At 39.5% G+C, this 27,535-nt stretch overlaps 2 protein-coding genes across 3 annotated transcripts in view; one reads left to right on the forward strand and one right to left on the reverse strand.

Moving 5' to 3' along the window:
* Nucleotides 1–374: 374 nt before the first annotated feature.
* adprs (ADP-ribosylserine hydrolase) lies at nt 375–16,138 on the reverse strand. The gene is made up of 6 exons (XM_057860396.1): nt 15,627–16,138; nt 10,616–10,712; nt 10,281–10,488; nt 7,590–7,777; nt 7,414–7,514; nt 375–6,036 (listed from the first exon to the last, which is right to left on the reverse strand). The coding sequence occupies exons 1-6, from the start codon at nt 15,802–15,804 to the stop codon at nt 5,660–5,662; spliced, it is 1,149 nt and encodes a 382-aa protein (XP_057716379.1). The 5' UTR covers nt 15,805–16,138; the 3' UTR covers nt 375–5,659.
* Nucleotides 16,139–23,239: 7,101 nt separating this feature from the next.
* Nucleotides 23,240–27,535, forward strand: part of LOC130930984 (zinc finger MYM-type protein 4-like) — a 73,921-nt gene continuing 69,625 nt past the window's right edge. Inside the window, exon 1 of one of the 2 annotated variants that reach the window (XM_057859389.1) lies at nt 23,240–23,477. In XM_057859389.1, coding sequence (XP_057715372.1) covers nt 23,439–23,477 — 39 coding nt within the window. In that variant the 5' untranslated portion in view covers nt 23,240–23,438. The remainder of the gene's footprint in view (nt 23,478–27,535) is intronic. The other variant, XM_057859388.1, reaches the window with a different exon arrangement.

Genomic DNA, 27,535 nt, shown 5'->3' on the forward strand with positions numbered 1-27,535 from the left:
AGAAATGTAGCACAGAGATAATCTGTCTGTGAGGAAGACAAAACTTTTTGCCAGATTGTCTGCGATACTGAAAAAACAAAAAAAACACTGTTCATTAAAGATGTGCCAATTATTGGTTTCAAAGTATACAGTGGTATGAAAACGTCAAGGTTTCAAAACCGCAAAAATTTACCGTCATACCATCCCTACGGTATTAGCTATTTTTTATGTCCCAAAAATTCATGATGAAAACCCTCGGTTGCAGCTGCAAGGCTCAAACCTCCCCCACCGGTTGTTGCTCAGTGTCAATGAGTCAGCTGTGCTACACGATGGCTGGAGGAGGTGAAACTCCTGAACTTTTTCCCTCCATTGAAGAAAACAAAATCGCTGGTATGGGAATACTTCGGCTATAGAAAAGTTACATACTGCTGCGGCTTAGAGGAGGAGGGCCAACCGACACATAAAACATGTTTGCTGAAGGTGGCTGCCGAGGAGGCAAGATCTCCAATATAATTTTTGCTTTTATACAAAATTAAAGGTTAGTAAACGCTGTCATGAACGTTTCCCACTAGCTAAATCCAAATTATTTTTGTTCTGATGGTAATAATGTTAAACTGTGGGTTTAGGCTACCTAAAGGACTGCATTTATTTTAATTTTATTTGGAATATACATATTTTTTTTATTTTAACTTTACATTATAATTATGTTACAATTTGCTAATATGTGTTGAAAAACATATATCCTGTTCAACTGATTAAAAAAATTTTTTTTTTTAATCCAGATATCTCAAAGTGATACATTTTAGAGCTGTAATTGCAATAGTGTGATATTTTGGCTTAAGGCTTATCATACCTTCAGAAACGATCGCCACATGCCTACTGTTCATGTTTATGTGTAAACGGCCCCTGAATTTTGTCATGTACAAGATACATGGCGAAAGTCAGGCTAGCTTTCCCGGCTACATTTTCTACATGTATCTGTGATGGATTTCTCTGAGGTTTTTAAGTTTAAATACCAACTCAGATTCTGCAAATTATTAACGTTTTATTAAATAATAGTTTCTCATGAAAATGACTCAATCAAAAAACACAAACAAGTCATTGTGCAACTTTTACATGATGACAAAATATTGTTTGACACAAAACAGGGAAGAACAGCAATATAATGGCGTACATGTTGAAGAAATGCTGGTGTTTTGAAGGGGAAAAAAGACCTATGTACAAAGGACCCCCATTATTCGCAGGTTGACAGGGACTAGGCTAGAATGATCATAGCAAAAAACAAATGATGCCCATTGAAAAATGCTTCTTTTCTTCTTCTTTTCAAACAGCCCCAAATTCAAATTAACGCTAAAAAAGTGCCATCACATCATTTCCACGGGTGAATTCACCCCAAAAAGAGAAAAATACATTTTAAATAATAATAATGATAAGAAAATAAAAACGAGCGTGAAGTATTAAAAAAGAAGAAAAAACTTTCATAATGTAATACAGTGATACTAGTAACGGTACTGATACCTCACTTAGGCGACGTGATTGGTATTGGGGAGTACTAAGAAATAACGTGCCGATGCTGTACAATATGTACTTTTTGAGATTGTGTTTCCAACTACTGGTCGCAGGACCCAAGATGGCTACACACGCTGCTATTAAAAAGGAGCACTTGTCGCCCTTCCCAAGATGATGATAAACCAATAATCCAATCCTGTGGCATCCTATCATCCTTCTGCTGTGAATTTCAAAGAGTTTATCACTAGTAAGGCGTCCAATCCATTTGAAGTGGAAGGACTGACACCGTTCATTTGCTGCCACCCTCCCGCTAGTGGTGTTAATATGTAGTCAATAAGGTAAAAAATAAAATGTGTTCTTTCTCTGGCCAAGATTCACCCTCCCTCTAATGGCGTACCGCACGCATGCCATTTTTAAACCGTGACGTTGCATCGTAAAGCGGAAGTACAGCAGCAGTGGGACATTATAGACCCGCCCTCGCATAGAAACAATGTGATTCTGCTACTTTTCTCTGGTAATCTTTCAAAAACGAACATGCCGATCACACATTCCTTTTTTGGAACTTGTAGAAACGACTCTAGACATTACGACATACGAAGGATGTTTTCTTCATACGTTTCCCGAAACCAAAAACTCGGAGGAAAAAATGTGAAGAATGAATCAACTTGCGCGGACTTTTAACGTCAGCTCGGTGAATCCATTCACATTTCTTAAGCAGTAAAACTTTTGTTGGCATGGACTTTCAGAGGACAAAGAAGTAAGCCATTTCGATATTTTCAACTTATTTTTTTTTTGCGTGACGTTGTGCTGTGCTGCTTCTGTCTGACAATGAATGACCTGAAAAGAATTAAAATTGTATCTGACTGCCTATATACATATAAAACAACTTTAGTAAGGGGGGAAGTGTAAATTATAGAATTAAGATTTGTTATCAATGAAAAAATTAAAAGTGTTCGTTGTCTGTCACTGAGTCGCATTTGCGATCGCTACATAAAATATAAATTACCCCCGAGAACGGTCAGAGACGTAGGACAAGCAGAGAATATAATATATAGGAAAGACAGGGCTGGTGGTAAAAGATAGCTTGTTGAAACAGAAGAATGCCATTGTCAGTCCCGTAAGAAAAAGGGTGTCGATAAAAGAGCTAAGACTATGCTAAGGTCGGCTCGTTTTTTTCGTCTTTTTCGGCCCTCAACACTCAAGCCATCTCTTTAACTGAACATTTTTATGTTCTTCCACATCTTTGCAAGTGAATTTGGCACCAGGGACATCATTTTCGGAGAGAATTGGTAGGTTTAGCTTTGTAAACATCTCCTTCGTACACGATTTCCATCCATTTCCTATTGGTGACAAACGGTGGCGTGTCCTCCCTTAGCAAAAGTAGCTAACGTCATGAATATTAATGAGCGGAAGTGACGTGTTGCTTGCGGTACGCCATTAGTTCATCAATAGTAGACATCCAATTTATTTGAAGCGTGAGGGTGGCTCCGAATGTTCGTTTAGCGCCATCAATGGCAGACAATAAGTTAAGCAGTGTCTGACCAAGCCATTATCACAATTACTTACAGATTGTAAGCTTGTACACAAATGCAGTATCTGTCTGCCACACTTCTATCAGCAATATAACAAGTAAGTGCCATATGGTAAGTTTGGTTGGTAAGTATGGCCTATTTTATGAAATTCAGTCTGTGAGCGAACTGTTCTATATTTTGCCACACTGCAATACAAAAGTGCAGTTAATTTACACAGTAACCATCTCTGCCCATTACTTAGCAGCTACGCTGGGTAAAAATATAAATGATTTGAACAGCAAAGCCACCCACAAAAAGTAGTACTTTAGAGTGGAGTCAAAGTGTAACAAATGGATGTTAAAACTCAACTGACTTCCATTTGCGGCTATAGAAGTCAATATTCCGTGTGAGCTCGGAAAGATGACTGTGAAAGAGAGCCATAATCCTGTTTTTGAAAAATCATGTCAGAGACACCTAGGAACACTTAAATTATGAAAAAAAGGGAACATATCTCCTTCAACTCCTTGCCACCTGAATTCACATTTAACAAGTATTCATAAAAAAAGCATTGGAGGATTACATAAGTACATAAAATGTTATATTTGATCACATTTTAATTCACAATTACACATACCAAACAAATTATAAATAGAAATCGTAATAATAATACAATGTAACAATAACAATTCCTGTAATAATGTAACAAATCGGCTTCAAATGTGGCGGATGTGTTTTGCGTGCTGTACCTGAACGCACCGTGTGGCTGACGTGACGGTGAGAGATTTTACTTTCTCTTTTAATGTTGTTGTTAGCGTCAACTGTGGCGGACAGTAGGCATGTTGTGTTGCACAAGTTTAGAAATAAATTATTAAAAATCTGATGAAGCTGGCGATTTTTTTGTCGCACACCACGCTCATATTTTTCTGTCATTTCATCTTCATTTCAATGGTAAGCACCACCTTTTTCCTTTTTTCACCAGCTGCACTAACCTTGGAACCCATGTTGATTTCTCTCAAAAGAAAATCTGCCTTGCGTCCGTCTTGCGGGAAAACAAAGAAATTTCGGTGCTGTCAGAAGTCGTTGTATTTTGAGCATGTCGTCGGATGTAGAAACAAATGGTGTGTCAAATTTTTCGTCGGATGTCAAAAAGATCGTGTGTCGAAGCGATTGTATGTTGAGGTACCACTATATACCCTAATTTTCGCACTATAAGGCGCACCTGACTATAAGCCGCAGCCCACCAAATTTGGCACGAAAATGACATTTGTTCATAGATAAGCCACACTGGACTATAAGCCGCAGCTGTCCTCACTGTATCATGGGATATTTACACCAAAAGATATTAACCGGTACAACCTTATTTGACAGCGGCACCATACGACCGAGTGTCATAAGACCAAATGAACCATCATTAAACTTTGAACCAATTACTGCAGAGCTTTATTGCTTCAAGAAGCTTCATTTGGACATCACTGCTCCCTCAGGGGAGACAGTCAACCTCTGTTGCCACCTGCTGTTGACTGCTGTCATCCAACATGCCTCTTAGCATGCATTGCAGCGCTACAGATGCAAATAACAATCAAAAATCATGTTCTGTGCTAAATATTTCTTCAGTTACTGTTCCAATTGTTTCATCAATTGCTAGTTATGGTATTTGCTAACACTTTATTTGACAGTGGTGCTATAAGACTGTCATTACACAATCATAATTATGACATGTCTTGGTCCTGAGCATTTATGAATGGTTATAACAGATGTCATTAAGTGTTTGCTCCTGGTGCTGCGTCACCAGTAGGTAGATGGCGAGATAGTGTAAAGCGCTTTGAGTGCCTTGAAAGGTGGAAAAGCGCTATATAAGTATAACACCATTTACCATTTATCCGGCAAATGATCTCACTTTTGAATGGATGCAAAAGATCCAAGATGGACAAAAATTGAGTTAGTGACATAATTTGCCAAATGACACTTAATGACATAAGCATTCAGTAATGTCTATGATAGTGTCATGTCATAATTTTGATGATCTTATGACAGTCTTATGACACCGCTGTCAAATAAAGTGTTACCTGAAAAAAATCAACAAATAAGCCACACTGGACTATAAGCCACAGGTATCAAAATGAAGGAAAAAAGTAGTGGCTTATAGTCCGAAAATTACGGTACTTATTTTTTCATCTTTAATTTTTTTTAAGGACTTTCCCCGTTTTTAGCTGGATTTTTTTTTTTAAGTTTGTTTTTTTATAATTAATATGTTTTAATCAACACTAATTTTTATGCACTGACAGCATGTATTCCTCCAACGCTTAATGTATATTTGTTAACTCAACGGCTGTTATTGACGGCAATAGACGTCCAATCCATTTCAAGTGCTAGCATGGAATGAACGTCGCAACCCTCCCACTTCAAATGGATTGGACGTCTTCTGACGACAAACTTATTTCAAATCACAGCGCAAGGATGATTGTTACGCCGCATGATTGAACGTCTAGCATTGTCAATGGCACTGAAAGAGTTCGATGTAAATTCAGGCATCAAGGGGTTAATGTCCTTACCTCGTTTCCTAAAACCAAATACTTCCTATTAATTACAGAGTCTGAGATGACTGTAAGAGTGAACAGTTCAGTCTAGAAAAAAAATGTGTCGCGTTTTTCCATGTGCTATTACTTCTCTGTGCCATTTGAAGACTTTTGACAGTTGTCAGATGAGTCTTCATTGCTCTGGTCACCTGTTCTTTTCTCCCTCACTTGCGATACTTGATGGTAGAGCATGTGAAGCCGCTCTGCATTCACATCTGCATCATCTGCCCCCTCACAGCAGCGGATCCAAGGTTGAGGAATGACCTCAATGCCATAGTGAGCTCCGGCGATGGCCCCTGCCATGCAGGCTATGGTGTCTGTGTCCCCTCCGAGAGCCAAACTGTAGGCTATTGTCCGCTCCAGTCCACCATAGTTTTCTGGAAGGTATTCCCTTGGTTGCAGGCAATGGACAACACAAAAGATGGCAGTTGGTACTGATTGGAGTGCTGCAATACCATTACCTGGTGGGAAAATTGGTTTAGATAGAGATTAGGGGTGTGACAATCAATCCATAGTGAGATATTGCAATACTTTGTATTATAGTGGGTTATCGATATGCTCCCGCAAAGAATTGATAAATCGTTTTGAAAAGGTGTCACTTTTTAATAAAGGAACTGATAGGTTGCTACCGAAATTTATTCACCCATCCCAGTCAAAATGGATTGGACTCGCCATACACCCTAACAAGGTTCCCAAGGCCTTTGGAAGCGAAACAGCCCCACAGCATCACTGACCCACCCCCATGCTTCACAGTGGGTATGAGGTGCTTTTCAGCATGCGCATCTTTCGTGGCACGCCAGACCCACTTAGAGTGTTTGTTGCATGGCATCATGAATGCTTTGAAATACCAGGACATTTTAAATCAAAATCTGTTGCCATCTGCCCGAAAGCTGAAGATGGGTCAATAAACGTATTTTTATTTAGAAGTGTTTATACTTTTTTATGGAAAATAATTATTTTTGTTCTGACGTTTCGCAACTGGAGCTGTAGGTTTAGTCTATAAGTTCTATTTATTTTGATTTTATTTAAAATATTTTAGTTATTTTTTATTATTTTAACATTATATTCACGTTGATGTGCCAAATTACATTATATTCATGTTGATGTGCCAATTCGCAAATATGTTGTGAAAAACAAAAAGAATCCTGTTCAATTTTTTCTTTACCCATACATTTCAAAACACATTTTAGGGCTATAATTACAATACCGCGAAACCGCGGTATTTTTGCTTAAGGTTATCTTACCGTCAAAATCCTATACCGGCACATGCCCAGTTTTTAATGGCAGGTTAAGAAAGAAACTCAATTGTTTAAAAGAATGTTGCAATATTATACTGTTGCTGTATTTACAGAATCGTTGCACTGAAATATTCTCATTGTCTTTGAGGAAGACAGTTTTTTGTTGGATTGTCACAAAAAAGTGCAAAAAATAAACATTCTTTGTTTTTTCATTTTGAAACAGGTTGTTTTATGTTTATTAGTTGTATCTTCGATTGGTTTCCTGACCCGTGTATCGATAATTGCTGTATTTCCCTATCGTGAGATAATCGTTATCGTGAGTCTTATATTGCAAATTGTGTCGTATCGAGAGGTAACCAAAGGTTCCAACCCTCTATCCAGCACCCTCGCAACCCTTGTGAGGATAAGCGCCACAGAAGATGAATGAAAGTTATAGCCCAGTGACCATTCTGGGTTGTTCGTTCTTCAACTGAAGACGACCAACAATTTCTCCAATGAGTTTATACATGAATAGACAGAAAGTTTAATAAATTTGAAAAGTTTTCCCCCCATTTTATAATTGTATCGACCAAAAGTAGAATTTGAAAGGTGAGTACCCACCCAGCTCTGAGATGACCTCCTCTATGGTGACCTTGCTCGTGTTCATCAAATCTCTGACTCGATGAAGGCGGTGACAGAACGGCTTCTCCGCTTCCTTCAGGCTGTGCCAACACACACAGGGACAACCATTACATACAATAGAAACCACTAACATTTACTAACATGTAGTCACTGACATTCTGGCATCGTTGCGTGACACCTCATCCCCCTCAACTTCCTCCATCTCTGTGATGAGCGTGTTGATGAACATCTGAGGCAGGTCCAACGCACCCTGGAGGGCAAGGTGGACAGCTAATGCTTGCAACACTGCCCCATTGTAGCCGAGGGAGCAAGAATGAGTCAGCATCGCGCCCAGACGAGCAAACTGAAAAAGCAAGAAGGAGGAGAGTTCTTCATCAAATAGCAATAAACCTATTGCAAATCCATGCCCAAAAATCACAAAAGTCGGACACCAAGCCGTAGAGTTGCAGAGGAATACTGTGTGGTCATTACTTAAAAAATATTTTTTCTAACTTTAAAACAGCAAAAACCCAATGGTTTAACACTGTGCGTGGGCTACCTGTAATTCCGACACCAGGTACCCTAAAAGATTGCTGGCTCGCCAAATGCAAGCTATGGACATGGTTGACCACATAAACAAATGAATGTCAAGACAGTCACCCAAGGACACTTTTGCTTGCTCAAAGGTAAGTTAATGATTGATTTGTAAAAATATATATGGCGGAAAACACAAACAAGGCTGAAAAAAGCTGTTTCTGCTCTTTAAAATAAACTGCTGTATTTTAAGCCAAAAGAACTGTTATGTTTGATAGAACAATATGTCTATATGCTGCCATAGCAGATTCATGGCGCAATAAGCTTCCGAACTATTTTTAATTTGTTCGTTTTACCCTGGAAACCCTGGTTTACAGACGTCGCGCAACTGCTTTTGTCTTAACCTAGCGATAAAAAGATCATATTTATTATTCGAAATGTATGTCATTTTTAGCTTAGAATCATTAATTGATGTCTAATATTTAGTTTTTTTTTTTAAATTAAAAATTAATCACTCGCATATTTTAAACTTTTAAACAAATTACATCACAATGAAAAAAATGGCGTCTGTGCATATTTTAAACTTTTAAACAAATTACATCACAATGAAAAAAATGGCGTCTGTAAAAAAGTAACGGATATCTACCTCATAACTATCGCTTTATTGTATTTTTTTCGTTATTGTCGCATTTTCCCTGATATTTTAGATGATAATCGATCCAAACAAAGAAAAATTGAAAAAAAAAAAAAAGTTTAAAAAGGTAAATATTTGAAAATGAAAATCTCGATGTCTGCGATTTCTGCATCGCGACCCTTGTTATATTACTGTGTTCCACCCATAAAATCCCCCAAAACTCCAGTTGTGGCCATTCACAGCTGTGTGCTGACACTCAGTGATATATGCTACACGGAGTTTTTGGATCGAAAAGAGATAAGTACGTGATAATATCTCGTTAAAATCACGGCGTCTTTAATTGTGCTCTCACCTCCAGTTAAGGTTTTGCTGTTTAAATGTTTTTTTTTTTTTTTTTTTTTTTAAATGTTAAAAACGTTTAATGTTTAAAAACTGTTCAAAAATTTTCTTCCCCCAGAAAATTGAGATTTTAAGCTTTCCAATCATGTATCACACATGCATAAAGGACAAATTTGAAATTTGGCCAAATTGGGGGTCTCACAGCGGAACTTCAAGTCACCTAAGTGTTTTCCGCCATATGTATTTGATAGCATGTACCGTAGTAGAAACCTAGACTTATCTATTCACGTTAATTTGCTAACATTTGGATGCCTACGTGTTTACTAGCTTGTCACTACAGAAATAGAATAAAATATAACTATTTAAGTTGTCAAGACCCCAGAACTGAAAGTCCAAAGTAAACACCACAAACTTTCTATAAAAAAAAAAAAAAAAAAGCAAGATGTACTTACATTTGGTCACGGACGCACACAAAGGAAAGTTGTCCTCTCACACACACACACCTAGAATGTGGCTGCGGTCAACTCGAATGCACACCGCTGTTTCAACGTTTAGCATTTATTTACGTCGTATTCATGTTGCACATGTATGATGTAAGTTGTTTATTTAGCGCCTCTAGATAATATTGAGAATTCCACTGAATTTAAAAGACTGCTTATTTAACGCCACAAAAGCTTCGGGAGAAAAATCTGAAAGAACACATGACATAATGTTACTAAATACCTAACGTTATAGCTAGTTATATATTCGGCCTGTGGGGTTTCTCATTTTTAAGTTGCGAGTGGTAGCATTTTGCCTCCACTATAATCATGGTCTCAACTCTTTTTAATACCATGGACATACACTTCACTACATACTGCAACAGTCTCTGTCTGCTCACAGAACAAATTCAGTAAAAATTGTTGAAAAAACATTTTATTTTTGAAAAAGGTCTATTGCCAGCTGTGGTCATGCAAATTCAGAAATTTCAACTCCTGCCATCATCCATAAATAATTCGTTAACTGTCACTGAGAGAATTTGACAGAGCCTTGGGTTGGGAGTTTTACAATGGGGCGGGGCTTTGCGATTGGTCCATTTATCAAAGGGAAAATATGGGGACTAAAAACTGCTTTATTTCAGCTAAACCAGAATAAGGTTGTGTGAAGTACGATTCCAGGTATAATTGAAACGGTTTAACAAGTGTTTACTTTAATGCCAAGCAGTCACACGGGTGAGAAAAACATTTCAGGTTGTATAACCAGAATATTCAATTCTGCTCAGATTTTAAGAGGCAAAGACAAGCATTTTAAAAACCTCCTGTATTAAAATGAAGGGGAAAAAAATTTTAATCCTTCAGTTCATCATCAACATCCTCTTTACCTTTTTAACATCAGCTGGATCAGGAAAGGCCAAAGCAAAGGGGGCCGCCCTCATTGCGCCACCATTCCCAAAAGAACCCCGACCATTGAACTGATCCCTAGCTGGCTGGTACACATCTGTGAGGTGAGGAGAGGCTAATTTCTTTAACACCTGGATCACTCCAGAACCATAACCTCGACCGGGGGATATGCTGTACTCCTTTGCAAACCTAAATAAAGCACAACATTTATATAAGTACATGCGATTAAATCGCTTTTTGTGATTCATGTGACTCATTTGAAGAATTTCACATATTTTACGAATGGCTTAAAAGCACAAGTGGCGATATTGTCTACCTGCGAGCCATGTCTTGCTCATCGAAGCCAGACCGGGTGAGCAAAGACTGGACCACACAACGAGCCATAGCCGTGTCGTCACTGTATTCAAGGATACCTAAAAGACACGTACACATATTATTGCGTGTGTAAAATTCACAATGAGTGTACAGCGGATAGAGAGGAAACATGTAATATGGAGGTCAAAATTAAGAAATTATTTTTTTCTTTTCAATTAATGAGTGCTGGCATGTAACTTCTGCATTAAATTCATTCTTGACCATATTTGGTGCCGCAAATATCATGCTTTTGAGCACTTTTCTTATTCAAGGCAAATGTGCAGGTGTTTAAACATTTATCTCATTCACTGCCACTGACAACACTAGACATCCAATGAATGAAACAGTGTTGTTTTCGTCAACAACGATAATGAAAATAGTTCGTCGACCAACTTTTTTCATGATGATTGCGAGACGATAATGAGCAAAAAACGTGTTTTGAAAGACAAAACATGTCGAACCTAATGCCAGTTTTCGTCTGATGAGACAAAAATCCGCAATGGTTTCCGTCACATGTTCACAATGTGTGACATTTTATGTGTAGTTAGCCTGCATCGTAGCAGTGTCTGCTTGTGTCACTCTTCTGACGTGCTGCGCTCCACCCACTCACTACTGCAGTGTCCTCTAATCTCAAGTCTTGTACACACGGTAGGATTTGTTTTCTTCTCTTGGCAAGAGAAAATATGCAATGTTGTTTTAGCCTATAAACAGGGGTGCACATAATTTTTTTGCCCCGGTTCTCAGAGGAGGACCTGGAGATGCGACTTGGTCCTCATTGAGCTTGAGAACAGACCCGCCTGATGCGATAAAATTATGACAAGCTTTACTTGGAGCCAATTACCTTAAATTAATTTTATTAACAATTAACACTTGATTAACATCAACTGGCACAACAAAATTGCCATTACTCTGAAGTGAAATGTAAAGACATATACAGGGGTACCGCATATTTTTTTTGCCTCCCACATTAACTCAAAGCCTTTGTAAAAGTGGGATGTCCACCTCTTAAGAGCTCATTGAACGTGCATGTTTAGCTTTGTGAAATGCGAGCAAAAACACGTTTGTCAGTGCATGGCGCTGTTCTTTATTAATTTTATTCCGCCACTTGTCCATAGGGCGAGTAGGGTCCTGTCTGGCATCGATAGTTTGCTTAATTGCCATCATGCTCTCTGTTTTTTTCGTGATTTTCAAAGTTTGGATGGCTGAAATTCTTTGACCCTACATAAAATGCACTGCTCTTATCAGCGACATTGAGATTCTCACGGCAAGTTTAGCACCACATTTCCATGAGAGCATCATTTGCTTCTAGCCATGGTACCTCCTGCAGCCACTTTTCAGCAAAAGTCCTTTTTTTCGGTAGCTCTGGTGACGTCTCTGTCGTCTGCAGTGTTGTTAATTTTACTTTAAAAAAGTAATTAATTACAGTTACAAAGTACTTCTCCCAAAAAGTAATTGCGTTAGTAACTCAGTTACCTGAATGTTAGAGTAATTAGTTACTTGGAAAAGTAACTAGTGGTAATTTTCTTTTTTTTTCTCAAAAAAAACAAAACAAAAACAGGTCACGCAATGTGAAGTTTAAAGGGTTTGGGGGACAATTGGCCCTAGCCCAATTCTTTACCCTCCACTTAACTAGACACAAGGGTATTGCGATAACTAGATAGTAACCTTTGCTATGTGTGGAAGTCATTTAAAGTTGTGAATCAACCGTTAAAGTTGTTACTCTCGTTATTGCATTAGTTCCCTTCTGTCTACTTTAAACATGTGTAAGTTTTAAAACTGTTTCATCATTTAAAGATATTTAAGTTAAGATTTTGCCGATTTAGGAGCATTTTAGATTTAAAAAAAAAAAGTTACTTAGGTTCGCTATGAAGGATCTCTACATCAGAGCCTTCCTGAGAGGTCTACTGCTTTAAGATGGCGGCTGTTTACTAACGCATGTAGTCATTAAAACATGTTGCCAATGCAGCTATGTCTGTCAGTTGCATCTAGTTCTATAATATGATATCTACCGTGTCATGTGGGCGTAGTTTGTCGGCTATGGCTACAGTCAGGTATTATTGGAGCCACCTAGCATTGCGGTTGCAACGGCGTCTTCCCCACTCCTGCCCTGCTCTCTCGTCTCCGCGAGTCCGTTTCTCTCAGACTTTTTTTATTCAAACAACTTAGTAACGCATAGTAACGCACGCCTTTCCCGCCTCAGTAACGGTAACGGCGTTGCCAAGATAAGAAAAGCAATTAATTAGATTACTCATTACTGAAAAAAAAATAACGCCGTTAGTAACGCCGTTATATTCTAACGCCGTTATTAACAACACTGGTCGTCTGTCTGTCTTTTGACGGGTGTGGGGGAACACGGAAATAATTATTCAGTGGGACCTGCCTCTTTGACATTTTGAGAATAGATTTTCTCGTGTCCGCCGCAAATACAGTGGTCAGCCATCGGTACGCAAAAGCGTATTGAAGCCGTTGAGGGCCAACGCATTTGTCTACGTCCAGTACGCATGCGCGCATGCGGACCACTTATGTGCACCCCTGCCTATAAAGGTCTGTGCTGAGTGATCATCACACACTAAATGTGACTCGTAGCATTAGCATAGCATTCGCGTTAGCATTATGCTAATGCTAACAGCGAGCATCTTCTTAAACACTTGGATAACTTGTTTTACATACAGTTTGTGGCGTCCAGTTGTGTATAATTCATTGAAAATAATGTACTGTTTTCTTGCTGAGTATTATCACCAAGTTGGAGTTGTCCTTGTAGATGCAACTATATCTGCTAGTTTGTCGATGATCATTCGAAATAGTTGGAAACCATTATTTATTTATTTATCTTGGGAGTAAAATTTATTTTTACAGAGGAAAACATTTTTAGTAAACGTTGACTAATACCAGACGAAATTAGTCTTGAGTTTTCGTCAACAAAAACTAGACGAAGACAAACACATTTTGAGATGACATGAATAAAATATGACTAAGACTGAAAAGTATTAGCTTCCAAAAGACTAAGACGAAAATTAAAATGGTTGTCAAAAATAACACTGGAATGAACGAACGTTAATTTGTTGCCACACTCCTACTTCAAATGAAGAGGACGTCAATAAGTTATAAACTAAATTTCAATTCATGACAGAAGCATGAAGACCTTTCATCGCCCCTACCAAAATAGCCTCATGGTGGCCATGTTGGTAGGGGCGACAGTCCCATGAAAGTCATTGCACTGACATTAAAATTAAGTCCTAACTACCTTATTTCTCTTGTTTATCAATGTCAAAGCATCTGCTATATGTTAAGTGGCTTGGAGGGCTGCCATCCCTCCCACTTCAAATGGATTGAACATCTATAGGGGGAAAACTAAAATTTCACACCAGAAAGATGATTAGATGCCACACATTGGACCTCTATCATTGTCTTGGGAAGAGCTACGAAGTAGGCATGTGCTGCTAACCGGTTTCAAGGTATACCGTGGTATGAAAACATCAAGGTTTCAAAACGACAAAATTTTTCCGTCATACCGTCCCTAAGGTATTAGCTATTTTTTTATGTACCATAAATGCAGGGAGAAACTTCTCGCTTGCAGATTCTAGGCTCAACCTTCCCCCACTGGTTGTTGCCCAGTGATAGTGAGTCAGCTGTGCTACACGATGGCTAGAGGAGGTTGAAACCACTTAACTTTTCGCCCCCATCGAAGAAAACAAAATCGCTGGTATGGGAATACTTCGGCTAAAGAAAGGTTACAGAGGGCCGCAGATTAGAGGAGGAGGGCCAAATGAAATGTAAAACATGTTTGCAGAGGATGGCTGCTGAGGAGGCAATACCTCCAGTATGATTTTGCATTTATACAAAATAAAAGGTTAGTAAACACTATCAGGAATGTTTCCCACCATTTACGAGAGTTAACTCCAGCGTGTTTAGAGTGTCTAGCGGTGGTTTTTTTTCTCTGACAGCTGTCTGTGTTGAGAAAGAGAGTGTGTGTATTAAATAAACATGATACAAGTCATACACATGTGCTTTTGATGGAAAATAATTCAATTATTCTTGTTCTGATGATAATAATGTTAAGCTGTGGCTGTGGGTTTAAGCTCACCTAAAGGACTGGATTTTTTTAATTTTTATTATTTCATTTAGAATATTTTTTTGATTTATTTTAATTTATCATTATACTTTGGGCGCGATTTGCTAATATGTTTTGAAAAATAAAAATCCTGTCCAATGGAGAAAAAAAAGTTCACGCAGATATCGCAAAGTAACCTATTTGAGAGCAGTAATTGCAATTGCGTGATACCGTGAAGTTTTTGCTTTAGGTTAGCATACCGTCTGAATCTCATACTGGCACATCCCTGGCTACAAGCGCCATAATATATATATATATATATATATATTTTTTTTTTTTTTTTTAATGGTAGCTTGCATAGCTGGTGGCCATATTGAACAGGGCAACCTTAGGTTGAAAACTACATCTCGAAAAGTATATTCTGCGCAGCATTGCCAAGTTATGTCTCCGTAGCCGTCATTTTAGTGCCGTATCGGTACCGATACTAGTATCGATACAACACTAATTACAGCAGTAGATAGAAATTTCATTTTAATTGGGGTGGCAGGAATTGAATGATCGTGTTTCAATGCTACGTACGGCAATAGACGTCCAATCTATTTGGGCTGGGAGGGGCTGACAGCACAAATGGATTGGACGTCTCTCGCCGTCAATGGCAACCAATGGGTTATTTTATGAAAACTTTCAATCTGATCTGGGGGTAGAAAGGTTGTTGATGTGTTTCCATAGTTCGAGTATTGTAAATGTTAATAGGCTAGTGCAAGGTACGTGTGGTCAATAAGAAAATCTCATTTTAAAGCAACTCTGATTCGTTCATCGCTGTCAGTGTCAGGCAATGTGTTAATGACAGACGCAAGCAAGGAAACCGTTATTATTTTTTCAAAATAAAAAATATGATGAGTGTGCATGAGCCGCCACTCACCATTTCCCTTCGTTTCGTCGTCCAAACTGTTCATGTGTTGCAGTACATTTTCCATGGGAACCTCCTCAACTCCCTCGAACTCTCCCCCGACACAGTCGCCCAGCACAGCCGCGACCAGAGCGCCCCTGAACCGGGACAGAGACGTCGGTCCCGCCGCTGCCACCACCGCTCTCGCCATTCATGTGCTGGTCACTAAACGTGTGCGTGTAAACTAATGAGCTAAATGACTGCAGCCAGTATTTGACTAGCTTGCAAATAAAATGACAACAAATGTCGGTTCGTCAGTCAGTCTACTACTTCCGGGTAATGACTGCAATCACAAGGCTGACACACGGAAGACAGGAAACGAAACATATACGCACAGCACGATTATATATATCAATTGCATGGGAAGTTACCCCATAACAAATAACAAAAAGCAGTAATGTGAAGACGAGTTTTCTTTGCTAATGCATGGTATAGCTGTAGGAAGACAAAGGCTTATGCATTTGTACAACGTTTTGAGGTCGTTGTTGCCATCTGCTGGAAAGGAGTCGTTAATGCTTGATCCTGTGGGGCGTTCTGACCTGATTCAACCGTTTCAACGCTTAAAAAAGAAAGAAAAAAATCCGTAACTCTTAGACAACCTAATTTTAATTATATTATAATAAAAATATACTTATTTGTTTATTGTTATTACAAAAAAATTACAATTAACAATTTGTTCCAAATTTGAGTTCTGGCTTATTTGTTGCTCCCCCGTTCTGATACCTTTCACTGGGCCTATGACTGAACACTTTAAAAAAGTGGTTCTCAAACATTTTAATACGGAGCCCCAGACATGAACCCCCGATACTAGAAAGGAGGTTTAGTAAAATAATAAAGGGAGAATAGGGTATTTTTTCAGGTTTTCTCCTGTTGTGGTTTTGTACTTACACAGTGCCTTGCAAAAGTATTCGGTTTGTTGGTGCAGTGCAGCCCATCCCTCCTCTCCTCCCGCAGCCCAGCAAAGGGGTCATCGTCCCCCCCCCGGATCCAGGGTGGTCCCCTGGGCCACCCACGCCCCCATCAACCTATGTAGCCTTGAACTCCGCTCCAGTGATTGATCAAATTCCCAGCGCAAGCCACAACAAAAAGACAGTGGAGTTGACAATCAGTGACGGGCGGACGTGACGTTGGTAAAGCGACAAGAAACTGTAGCACAAGCAGAGCACAGAGAAGTTTATTCAACATGGCTAACGTGAGAGACTGTTGTCAATGACTTGTGTTGATGTGATTTTTGGTCATTTTAAAACTGATTTTACCGCGGATTGGAATATATTCTTGGTTGTCCCGTTCGCCATCAGTGTTATTGTGGAGACGACTTCCAACGAGCAACAGTGACGTTGCTCGTTAGGAACACATCACGGGAAAAAACAAATCTGATTGCACGGATAATTTCCCATACCAAAAATTTGTTACTCATCTGCTGCTTACTCTTGTCTCGTGAGATGAATTTGATCATCACAAATTTATCTCATTCTCTGCTTATTTGTTTCTGAGTTTGTGCTCCTCAGGGTACCCTTAGGAGCAAGTGATGAGTCAAAATGAGCAAAGACATCACTGAGACAAAGGAGATTGATTTGAGAAAGCCGGATTTGAGCAGACAAATTATCTTATTTAAAAAATGGAGTTATACTTGTACAGCACCTTTCAAGCACTCAAACCGCTTTGACACTATATCCTCATCTACCTGCTGGTGACACAACAACATGGGGTTCAGTGTCTTGTTCAAGGATACTTGGATGAATTCATCAGGACAGAGAGTTGAACTCACAACCTCTGAGTTGGGGAACAAGTTCTCTACCACTGAGCCACGCACGGTCTCAGATGCGCTGTGCTCGATGTGACGCGGCACATCAATGGAAAGCAACTTCAGAAAGAGCGTGTAGCAACGATGAAGAAAATTTATTATATTTTGGTTCATTTAATAATTTTTATATTTCTTTGATATTTAAAAACAAACTTCCAAATTGCAGACATGTTGCCTGTGAGCCAATAGTTTTGCCTGTTTTGATTACGTCATCAAACAAGAGGACTAAGGTTCTTCACACTATTTTGTGGTAAACTTTCGGTCTCCGAAACCAAAAACCGATAATGCATTCGTAGTGATTGATAGTTTTCGGCGCCAAATTTTCGATCACATCGCAAATTTTTACATTGAACAAGATAACCCAAATGAACCAGATGTTATTAAATTATTTGACCAATTATAGTATTTTCTCGGATTTTGCCATGAGATTAATTAAAATGTGATTTGACATGTCAGAGCAGACACAACTCTTTTTTACAATGAAAGAATCTTGAAAACCCAAAATGAGCAATTGTAGACTGGAAAGAGATCAAATTGAGAAAAATTTGTGACTGGCACAATGTAAGGTGTCTCCGCGAGATCAGTAAATGAGGCAGCTTTGAGGCAAGTTGAAGAAATAAAATACTTTGCTCATCCTCATCTCATCCATCATCTTTTACTGAGACATTACTGAGATCGTGACTCCAAGTAAGGAGATAAAATTGAGACGCATTTGAAATCGACACAAGTACTCATAGTTGTCTCTTGGTGAGATCTTGAAAGGAGACAACTGTGAGACTTTATTGAAAAATTGTGCCAGTTGAACTATTCTCAAGACCCTCTCATGTAATGCTCACTATGAGACTTACTTCTCATGAGACAAATTTTAGAAAACTGAGAAAACCACTCCGGTCACGATTATTGCAGATTCATTTCTCAGAGATTTAAATGAGACATGAACAAGATCTCATCTTCAATTTTGCTTTGCTATGGTTTCATTTGGCCATTAAAGAGCTGGGTCCCAGACTGTTCTCACAGTGTTTGCAAAATACAGGGTAAACAGTCTGGCCGTGCCAGGCAACCATCAACCGGCCTTCAGGGATGGGAAGAGGAGACGCATCACCCCAACCACCAACCCACCAACCCCAAATCGTGTTTTGTTCCAGACTATGAGTGAGCATTCCCGACGTCGTAACTGCAGCCAATTCAAGCTCATCAAGACTGCATTCAAGCCCAGGCGATCCAAGAGAAGGATGTCGAGATATTACTTTCTGAGCAGCATCTGACACCTTTGCCGCCCGTTTTGGAAAATCCCCTATGTTGTGCTAGTATTTCAGTGTACTGTATTTGTTTTGTTGTCTTACCGGCTCTGTCTACCGCTTAGATTAGTGTTATTGATTCCTGTCGACCTACTGTCATGGACCCATTGTGTTATTCCCCCTTTTCCGTGATCGCGTGTATTTTTGTTTGTATTTAATAAACCCTTGAACGCATCCCTGTTGCATTCTGCTTTGAAGTAAAACCTTGTTTCGGCAGCAGCTGACCCTAACATCAACAACAAAATAAACCACACATTTCCAAAGATGGACGATGGACTCTCTTCCTTGGCTCTACGATCCCGAAGCAATTTAGTTTCGTTATGTTTTCAGTTTAATTAAGCTATTTCCAGCTTGCTATGTTGATAATTACGATGTTTGTTCACCACTTTTCCTCTTACTGCGAAGAGAGAAGAAGTGACGATCGGCCCGCCATGATGTTTACGTCATCAGCCATAGTGCTGTGAATGCCTGATTTCACGCACACCGGTTCCCGGGAAAGTCCCGGATATTATACTAAAGGTTGAGTTATGCTTCTGCGGCAGACTTACGCCGCCAAGGCAGACACGATTTAGGACCCTTCGCTGTAGCTTGACATGCATCTCCACAATTTTCTGACTTCGCGTTATCTAAATGCATGGAGACTTGACGCAAATGGATTGTGATTGGTCCGCTCAGACTGTTGTTTCCGTTTCTGCGCGAAATCACCGCCTTGTACAAACATTCTTGAGCTAACGACTGCCTCCGCAACCATCTTCTGCATCGCCTGCGCCTCAACATTTATATGATCAACATTTGTTGTTCAATGTTGATGAGCCGAAGATCCACATTGAAGCGTTCCATACAGTGCTGCTCAAAAGTTTGTGAACCCCCTCAACATTTTGGAATTTTCTATTATTTCAACCTGATTTCCTAATCAATCAATTCAGTAGTTTTTTTTTGTTTTTTTAACAGTTGTGTTGTCGAGACTAAATTAAAAAGAGTTTTCATCAACTGATGTAGGTGCAAAATTGAACTGTTTGGTCACAACCAAAACCGCCATGTCTGGCGAAAAGTCAACACTGCATACCACCAAAAGAACCTTCTCCCAACAGTGAAGCATGGAGGTGGGAATGTCAAGATCTGGGCTTGCTTTTCATCCTCAGGACCTGGACAACTCCACATAGTCCAGGGAATCATGAATTCTGAGGAATATTGTCAAATCCTAGAACATAACCTGACGCCATCTGTTTTGAAGTTAAAGCTTGGCAGAAGGTGGATCATGCAACATGATAATGATCCAAAGCATTCCAGCAATACAACCAAGGAATGGCTGAAAAAGAAGAAGATTCGTGTTCTGGACTGGCCCAGTCAAAGTCCTGACCTAAATCCCATTGAAATGCTGTGGCGGGACCTGAAGCGAGCAGTTCATGCCAGACGCCCATCAAACCTCTCTCAACTGACTGCGTTCTGCAAGGAAGAATGGGCAAAAATCCCCCAAAGTAGATGTGAGAGGCTGATTAGTCACTACAGAAACCGTTTGGTTGAGGTAATCTCTGCAAAAGGAGGCGCAATATCCTATTAACTGAAGGGGTTCACATACTTTTGCACACATGATATCTGAGTTTTTCTTAAATCAACCACTTTTGTTAAATAAAGAATGACAATATAACTATTTCTTTTGTTTCAGTCCATTATTTGGAATGTCAGTATTGTGGATTTAGGTATAACTTAACATTTAATAAGGTTATTTTAGTTTTTTTTACAAAAAATCTGACCATCGCTGTGGGGTTCACAAACTTTCGAGCAGCACTGTATCCGTTGGCATTGTTGTGTAACCGGAAGAAAACTAGAGTAAGACGACAAGAGTCCCTCAAAACCGAACAAACACAACGCCACACCCCTCTAGTGGCTTGCCGGTCCCTCGCCGTGTAATCAGTAGTCAGTTGACCCGGGAAATTGTTTTCACATACAACTTCTGCACGGTTCAATCCCGTGATATTCCCGATGTTTCGGCGTGTGTGAAAGGGGCTTAAAGCGCGTATGACACCAAAAAGCATGTTTATTTCATATTTCACGTGGTGTTTTATGCTCCTGAATGAAATGGACCGCTTGGATGTGTGTGGAAGCGATCATTTTATATATTCAATTTTTGAATTCCATGCCATGAAAATGAGTGACTTCTGGCTTCATTCTTGGGTTTGGAACGAATGTGAATGTGACGTCACCCGGGTTAGCATCTCGTGTTAGCATCTCACAGTACAGCATTGCTTTGTAGCATGCAGATGGACTGCAGATTCAGCTGATTTCATGATTTCAAGGCATCATGGCACACGTTTTAATGCGGAGGTGGCTTCCATTTTGTGGCCGATTGTCCACCGAGATGCCACTCTGCCGACAACCGGCTGCTTGTTTGCACCCCCCCCCATACTCGGCTTGTTGCCCTCTTCGTGGCCTCGGTGTTCTGTCAAATTTTCAACCCCATCAGAATTTGCAATTTTGTGTTAAAAATGGCCGCAAATAGAGCAACTACAAAGTAAACACTACAAACTTTCTTTAAATAAAGGACTATTTACTTACGTTTGATCATGGACGGACATGTAGCAAAGCTCTCCTCAGACACATCCTGCCATGTTAGCTGCACAACAACTGCACGCTGTTCTCTGTTTAAGCATTATTTTACGCCATATTCGTGTTGACCATGTGGCAGCTACGCGCTCCTCCGACGTCGGCCGGTTTGTCCGGCGGTACTCTCCAGCTGCTTCCCCGGCGAACTCTCCTGTCCGCAGCAGAGGAACGAGCTGTAACTTGCTCGCCGTCAGGCTGGTTGCCGATCAGTGAAGACAATCGACAACCCCGCCCCCGTGTAACATGAGCCGGGCTAGTTTGGTGTGATTTTTCGCTTTGAAAAGCAAAAATAAGACTTTGAGACTTCACTTGGTTCGGGTTAGCATGTCGGCTAGCTGTCACGCCTCTTGGTTTGTTTACATTCTCCGAACCTGGGGCAGGGAAATGACAAAAGCCTAACAACCGCATATAATATCATTCGGGAGGTGCGACAGTAAAGGTGAAGTCGACAGTTTTGACCAATATGGAGTAATTTTGCCATGTCGTATTGAATAAATGCATTTTTATTATTTCATTTAGCACAAGACTGGTATTTGTCATGACCATACCATTTATTTAGCAACTGGGGAAAAATACTTGGATAAAAAGAATATCCTGTAAAAATACTGGAGTAGAGAGATTGAAACAATGACATTTTGCTTCTCTCTTCATTGCATTTTCCTCGTTCTGAGTAATTCCCCCTCAATGGGCTGAATTCTAAATCAGATGAAACCATGACCCTGCCGACATCATCTAGTCTAGTTTTAGTCGCCGAATATTCAAACAAGTTTTAGTCTAGTTTTAGTTGACGAAAACTCAACAGTTTTTTGTTATTTTCAATTACCGGTAATTATAGCCACCTGAACGCCACAAACTGTATGTAGAAAAAGTTGCCCGAGAGTTTAAGACGACGCTTGCTATTAGCATTAGCCCAAATTGACCATAACATAGCATTAAACGCGAATGTTATGCTAACGCTACGTGTTACATTTAGTGCGTAATGATCACTCAGCATAAGCCTTTCAAGGCACAAGCAACACTGCATATTCTCTCTGGCAAAGATAAGAAAACAAATATAACCGTGTATGCAAGCCTGGAGACTGGAGAGCAGCAGCACGACACAGGAGTGACACAACCAGACACTGCTACAATGCGGGCTAACTACGAATAAAATGTCACACATTGCGAACATATGAAGAAAACTGTGGCACATTTTCGTCTCGTTGTCGTCTCGTCAGACGAAAACTGACCTAGACTAGGCTCGTAATGTTTCAGTATCCCAAAACACGTTTTTAGGTCTTTATTGTCTCGTCATTGCAATGAAAAAATTGTTTGTTGACGAAATATTTCAGTTATAGTCATCGTTGACGAAAACAACACTGCATTATACAAAGACGCGACCCATGAAATGACCGTGTAATCGCCGGGTCAGTCGACCCGGGAAATTGTTTTCACATACAACTGCTTCACAGTTAAATCCTGCGATATTTCCGGTGTTTCGGAGTGTGTGAAAGGGGCTTAAGAGAATTTGACAGAGCTTTGGGTTGTCCAAGTTTCACGAGGGGGCGGGGCTTTGCGATAGTTCCATTCATAACGGGAGGTACTCTCGAGTTCTCACCCCTAATGCTTATTTACAAAGCAATTTTGATAACTTGGCACAACTGGGAAAAACTACAAACGGATCAAAATTGGTATTTAAAAAAATATTAGTAGAACAAAACAGTCAAATCAAACTTATATTCAGCAAGTTTTCAGAGCCATTTAAAAAAGTTATTCTTATATATTTAAAATCCCTACACATTAGAATGAGTCACTGAGAAGAAAATAATTTATGTTTTTACCTAGGAAAGTATTTATTTACATCTAGTTAAGAACAGAATACTACAGCAACCTCTGGCAAACTGGAATGGTGAAAAGCTATTGTATGCCATTTCGCCTTCCACAGCAGCATCCTCGATGGTCCTTGTAATGCTATCTGCTTGCTTTGACTGGCCAAGGAAGAAGCGGCAGGGCCAGAGAGAGGAAGAGGAGGAGGAGGTTTTTGGTAGCGGTGCTGCCTGGTTGCTGTTTGGAAGCCCAATGACTGCAGCATAATTAAAGATGGCCGACTCGGAGGAATTTAGACTCAAGCGATTAATGGTAAGCAAAAATGCACCGGGTGTGATTTTCACTTCTGGGCATTAGACACTGGGTCAACTTAATTCTTGCGTCCAACCACGAACTGTCATATGCGCTCGTCCATGTTTTTTTTCCCCCTCAGAGCGTAGAGAGGGGCGCTTAGGCTAAGAGCTAGTTAGCTTCCAGCTACTATGTGAGGCTAGCTCGCTGTTGTTCAACGTGATGCGAGCTCTACATTCAACATCGCTGGCTGCAAATATGATCCCTCAAATAAGACTGAAGCTCTCAAAAGTTTAATTGGGGCAATGTCCAATCATATAAAGCTGATAGTTGCATAAAATAGCTTTTTTCATGGTGATTCACCCCCCGCCCCCAACAAACCTCTCACAAGGGGCTTGCATGGACAATGAAAATGCTATATGCAGTACTATATCCAAATACCCTCGCTCAAGGCAGTCGGATGATTACACTTTGTACTTGCAAAGCTTTTTAAATCCATACCGTTCTTGGGGTTAAAAAGCCACAATGTAAGAGACGGGGCTAAGTGAGGCCTGCAATCTTCTACAATTCGTTGTATTTGACACCCAAAGTCTGGATTAGATCGTTTTTATCGTGCTGCAATACAGTCTATATTTTTAGGTTAACTCATAAATAACTTAATTGATCCATCATCGTTTTAATGCGGGAAAGTCAAAACACGCCCAAAACATCCAGTGAACGTAGCCCACTTTACCTTCTATGTCTATTGATGCCAACGTCACGATTATCTCTTTTTTCTGCACTGTTTTTGCTATGTAATAAATATCTATGTTAATGGCATATATGTTGAACAAGGAAACAAGGTTTCTTTGTCATTTTGGACATTTAACTTGACTCATGAACCATTGGTGGGATACGTTAACATTTTTGTTGCAGCACATATTTGTTTATTAAATAGAAATGCAGACAAATGTGCAACATTTAATCGATCAGTCGACGACGATTAAACTATTTCGATCATTGATTAAACAGGCTGTAAAGCCTTGTTCAACTGCTAAGTTATAGCAATAAAGCCTTTTTCACCCCCTCAGCCAGCAAGATTTTTTTGGGTGGGCCTAAATGAAGAGACGGGTTATAGCAGCATAAACATCCTGGGTTTCTGGGAAGCTCCACTCCTGTATCAGGTCCAAGTACCTTGGTTATTTTGCGTGATTGCAAGTTATCTTGCCTATTTACCAACCACTATATCACATAAAATAGTGAGCAAAGTATGCATGCAATTCGCAAGTGGGCTTTACCCGGATGCCCCAATTTACGGGACAGCAACGTGACGTTTTTTAAACTGCCCAAAATTGAGAAAATCAAAAGGAGGTGGATCAACTTCATAAAGAAAAACACTGACAGAAAGCTTAAAATCCACAACAGCACCAGTCTCTGCAGTGATCATTTTTCGGCAGATAGTTTAATAAACTTCAACCAGAGACAACAGGGCTTCGTGAATACGTTTATTCCAGGTAATGGGGCAGTGCCGACACTCTCACTATCTGGGCGTCAACCTTATGTTCCTCTATGGTGGGGTGCCATGGTCAGCAGTGACGTTATGTCCCCAACAACAAGTGTAAGTTGGCTTGTGTGCTCTTTGATGAACATTATAGTCCATAATTATCATTCAAGTTTCAAATTCAGCGTCTTAACATTATTTTACTCTATGTATCATATTTTTCGGTCTATAAGTTGCTCCTGAGCATAAGTCACAACAGCCAAAAATGCTCAATGAAAAGGAAAAAAGACATAGTAGTGGCACTGCAGTACAAGTTGCATTTTGGGAGTGGGGAGTTTCATTTTATCAGAGACCAAGAACAAACATTATACATTACAGTAGAGTAGTAAAACTGAAAACAACAGGCTAAATAGACGTATGTTGACGTAACTTATTAACAGTTATTCAGATTGCTCTAGCCAAAACATTACAACATAACTACGGTAGTTTACCAAACTCTCGAGCTCACTTAAAATCATCCCTAAGTTGCCAAAACCAAACATAGAGCACCCTTTTTGCGGCTGTCAGTATAGAAATAAAAATGTGAGTCGTACCAGAGTATAAGTCAGAGGCCCAGCCCAAGTATGAAAAAAAAAGTGTAACTTGTAATCAGGAGTTGTAGTTGACTTGCTTTCCATAGGTTTTCAAAAACTTTCTCTTCAAAACACAATGGAAATGGATAAACAATCTGCAAATACATCTACTTCAATAAAGATGCTGGAATGAGTTATAGTAGGAGGTTGAACGTTAGTAATATGCATGAAAAAGTGATCCATTGATTGACTTACCTACTGTGTTGATAGTCTTATTTAATGGTAAATGGAGAGTCCTTATATAGCGCATTTATTTATTATACTAAGTACTGGATGCAAATTCACAGTTTAAAAAGAAGTGGATCATGGCATATTTACAGAGATGTGAGATCAATATTCTTTGAGACATTCAAATCAGTCAAATTAAAACATTAAATCAAGAGTAACCAATCACACGGTGGCTAATTTGATGTGTGACTAACTTGACAACATTATCTGATCAGTATCCCAGCTTTAAATGGTGAATGTTAGATTTTGTCAGATTTTGGGGGGAAAATGTTGGTTGTTAGCCCAGTGTTAGCTCAGAATTGTATTCTGGTTATGGTGGTTCAAATATACAGGCTGGGCATTTCAGATTCAGGTGGTGTGACAACCCTGAGGAAAAAAATATCAGTATCAAAATTAAAACCCTAAAATGACTCACTTTGAAGGTTTTGGTTTTGAAAAACATTTTTTCCATTTACAGAACCAGTGACTGAATCCTTGCCCATTTGTGAATAGACATGTGGCGATTACCGATTTCAAGGTATACCATAGTATGAAAATGTCACAGTTTCAAAACCGCAAAACTTTTTTAGTATTTAGTATTTTTAGTAAGGTATTAGCTATTTTTTTTTCCAAAAAATGCAGGGAGAAATCACTCGCTTGCAGCTGCAAGGCTAAACCCTCCCCCACCGGTTGTTGCTCAGTATCAGTGAGTCAGCTGTGCTACACGATGGCTGGAGGAGGTGAAACTCCTGAACTTTTTCCCCACATAGAAGGAAAACGAAATCGCTGGTATGGGAATACTTCGGCTACAGCAAAGTTACAGACTGCCGCGGCTTAGAGGAGGAGGGTCAACTGACATGTAAAACATGTTTGCGGAGGGTGGCTGCCGAGGAGGCAATAACTCCAATATGATTTCGCATTTATACAAAATGAAAGGTTAGTAAACACTATCATGAACGTTTCCCACCAGCTACGAGAGTTCACCGTGTTTAGTGTGTCTAGCGGTGGTAAAAAGTTATGTTTTTTTCTCTCTGGCAACTGTCAGTGTTGAGAAAGCGAGTGTGTGTATATTCGAAACATGATACGAGTCATACACACGTGCGTTTTATGGAAAATAATTCAATTATTTTTGTTCTTATGGTAATAATGAGTTGTAGCTGTGGGTTTTGGCTCACATAAAGGAATGCATCTATTTTAATTTTATTTAGAATATTTCTGTTATTTTTAGTTATTTTTTAAATTTATATGTTCCAATTTGCTCATATGTTTTGAAAAATAAAAATCCTGTTCAATTGAAAAAAGTAATTTTTAACTCCGGTAAAAAGTTATTTTTAACTCCGGTATCTCAAAGTAACACATTTTAGAGCTGTAATTGCAATACCGTGATGCCATGAAATCGTGATATTTTGGCTTAAGGTTATCATACCGTAAGAATCTTACACTGGCACATGCCTATTTGTGAATATCATGCACTGTAAATTTGGCAATGTCCTGTTTTGAGTGATTACAAAAAAAGATACCATGATAATGTATTACAGCGAACACCTGCATAACAGTAGTTTAACAGTGCATATTCAAATTTTTTTGGGGTGGGGGGGTTGCCAGCCAATGTTTTTTTTTTTTCCCAAAAATATTGAGGCTAAGCGGTTCAGAAAATGAATGAATGAATAAATTAGTGTTGGTTGTGTGGTCAGGCCAAAGCAATAAGTGTCTTGGCGCCATCTTGTGAAACATAAGTGTTGCCGTCAGGACCAAGGGTT

Source organism: Corythoichthys intestinalis, chromosome 15, assembly GCF_030265065.1.
Source record: "Corythoichthys intestinalis isolate RoL2023-P3 chromosome 15, ASM3026506v1, whole genome shotgun sequence".
In the NCBI taxonomy this organism is placed as follows: domain Eukaryota; kingdom Metazoa; phylum Chordata; class Actinopteri; order Syngnathiformes; family Syngnathidae; genus Corythoichthys; species Corythoichthys intestinalis.

What these genes read in the sequence shown, in the direction of transcription:
- adprs (XM_057860396.1), bottom strand. Translation starts at nt 15,804, where the DNA reads ATGGCGAGAGCGGTGGTGGCAGCGGCGGGACCGACGTCTCTGTCCCGG. An exon ending in TCACGCAACGATGCCAGAAT is followed by an intron (nt 7,515 to 7,589) that starts GTCAGTGACTAC and finishes GTGTTGGCACAG; the next exon opens with CCTGAAGGAAGCGGAGAAGC. An exon ending in GGAGGTCATCTCAGAGCTGG is followed by an intron (nt 6,037 to 7,413) that starts GTGGGTACTCAC and finishes TTTTCCCACCAG; the next exon opens with GTAATGGTATTGCAGCACTC.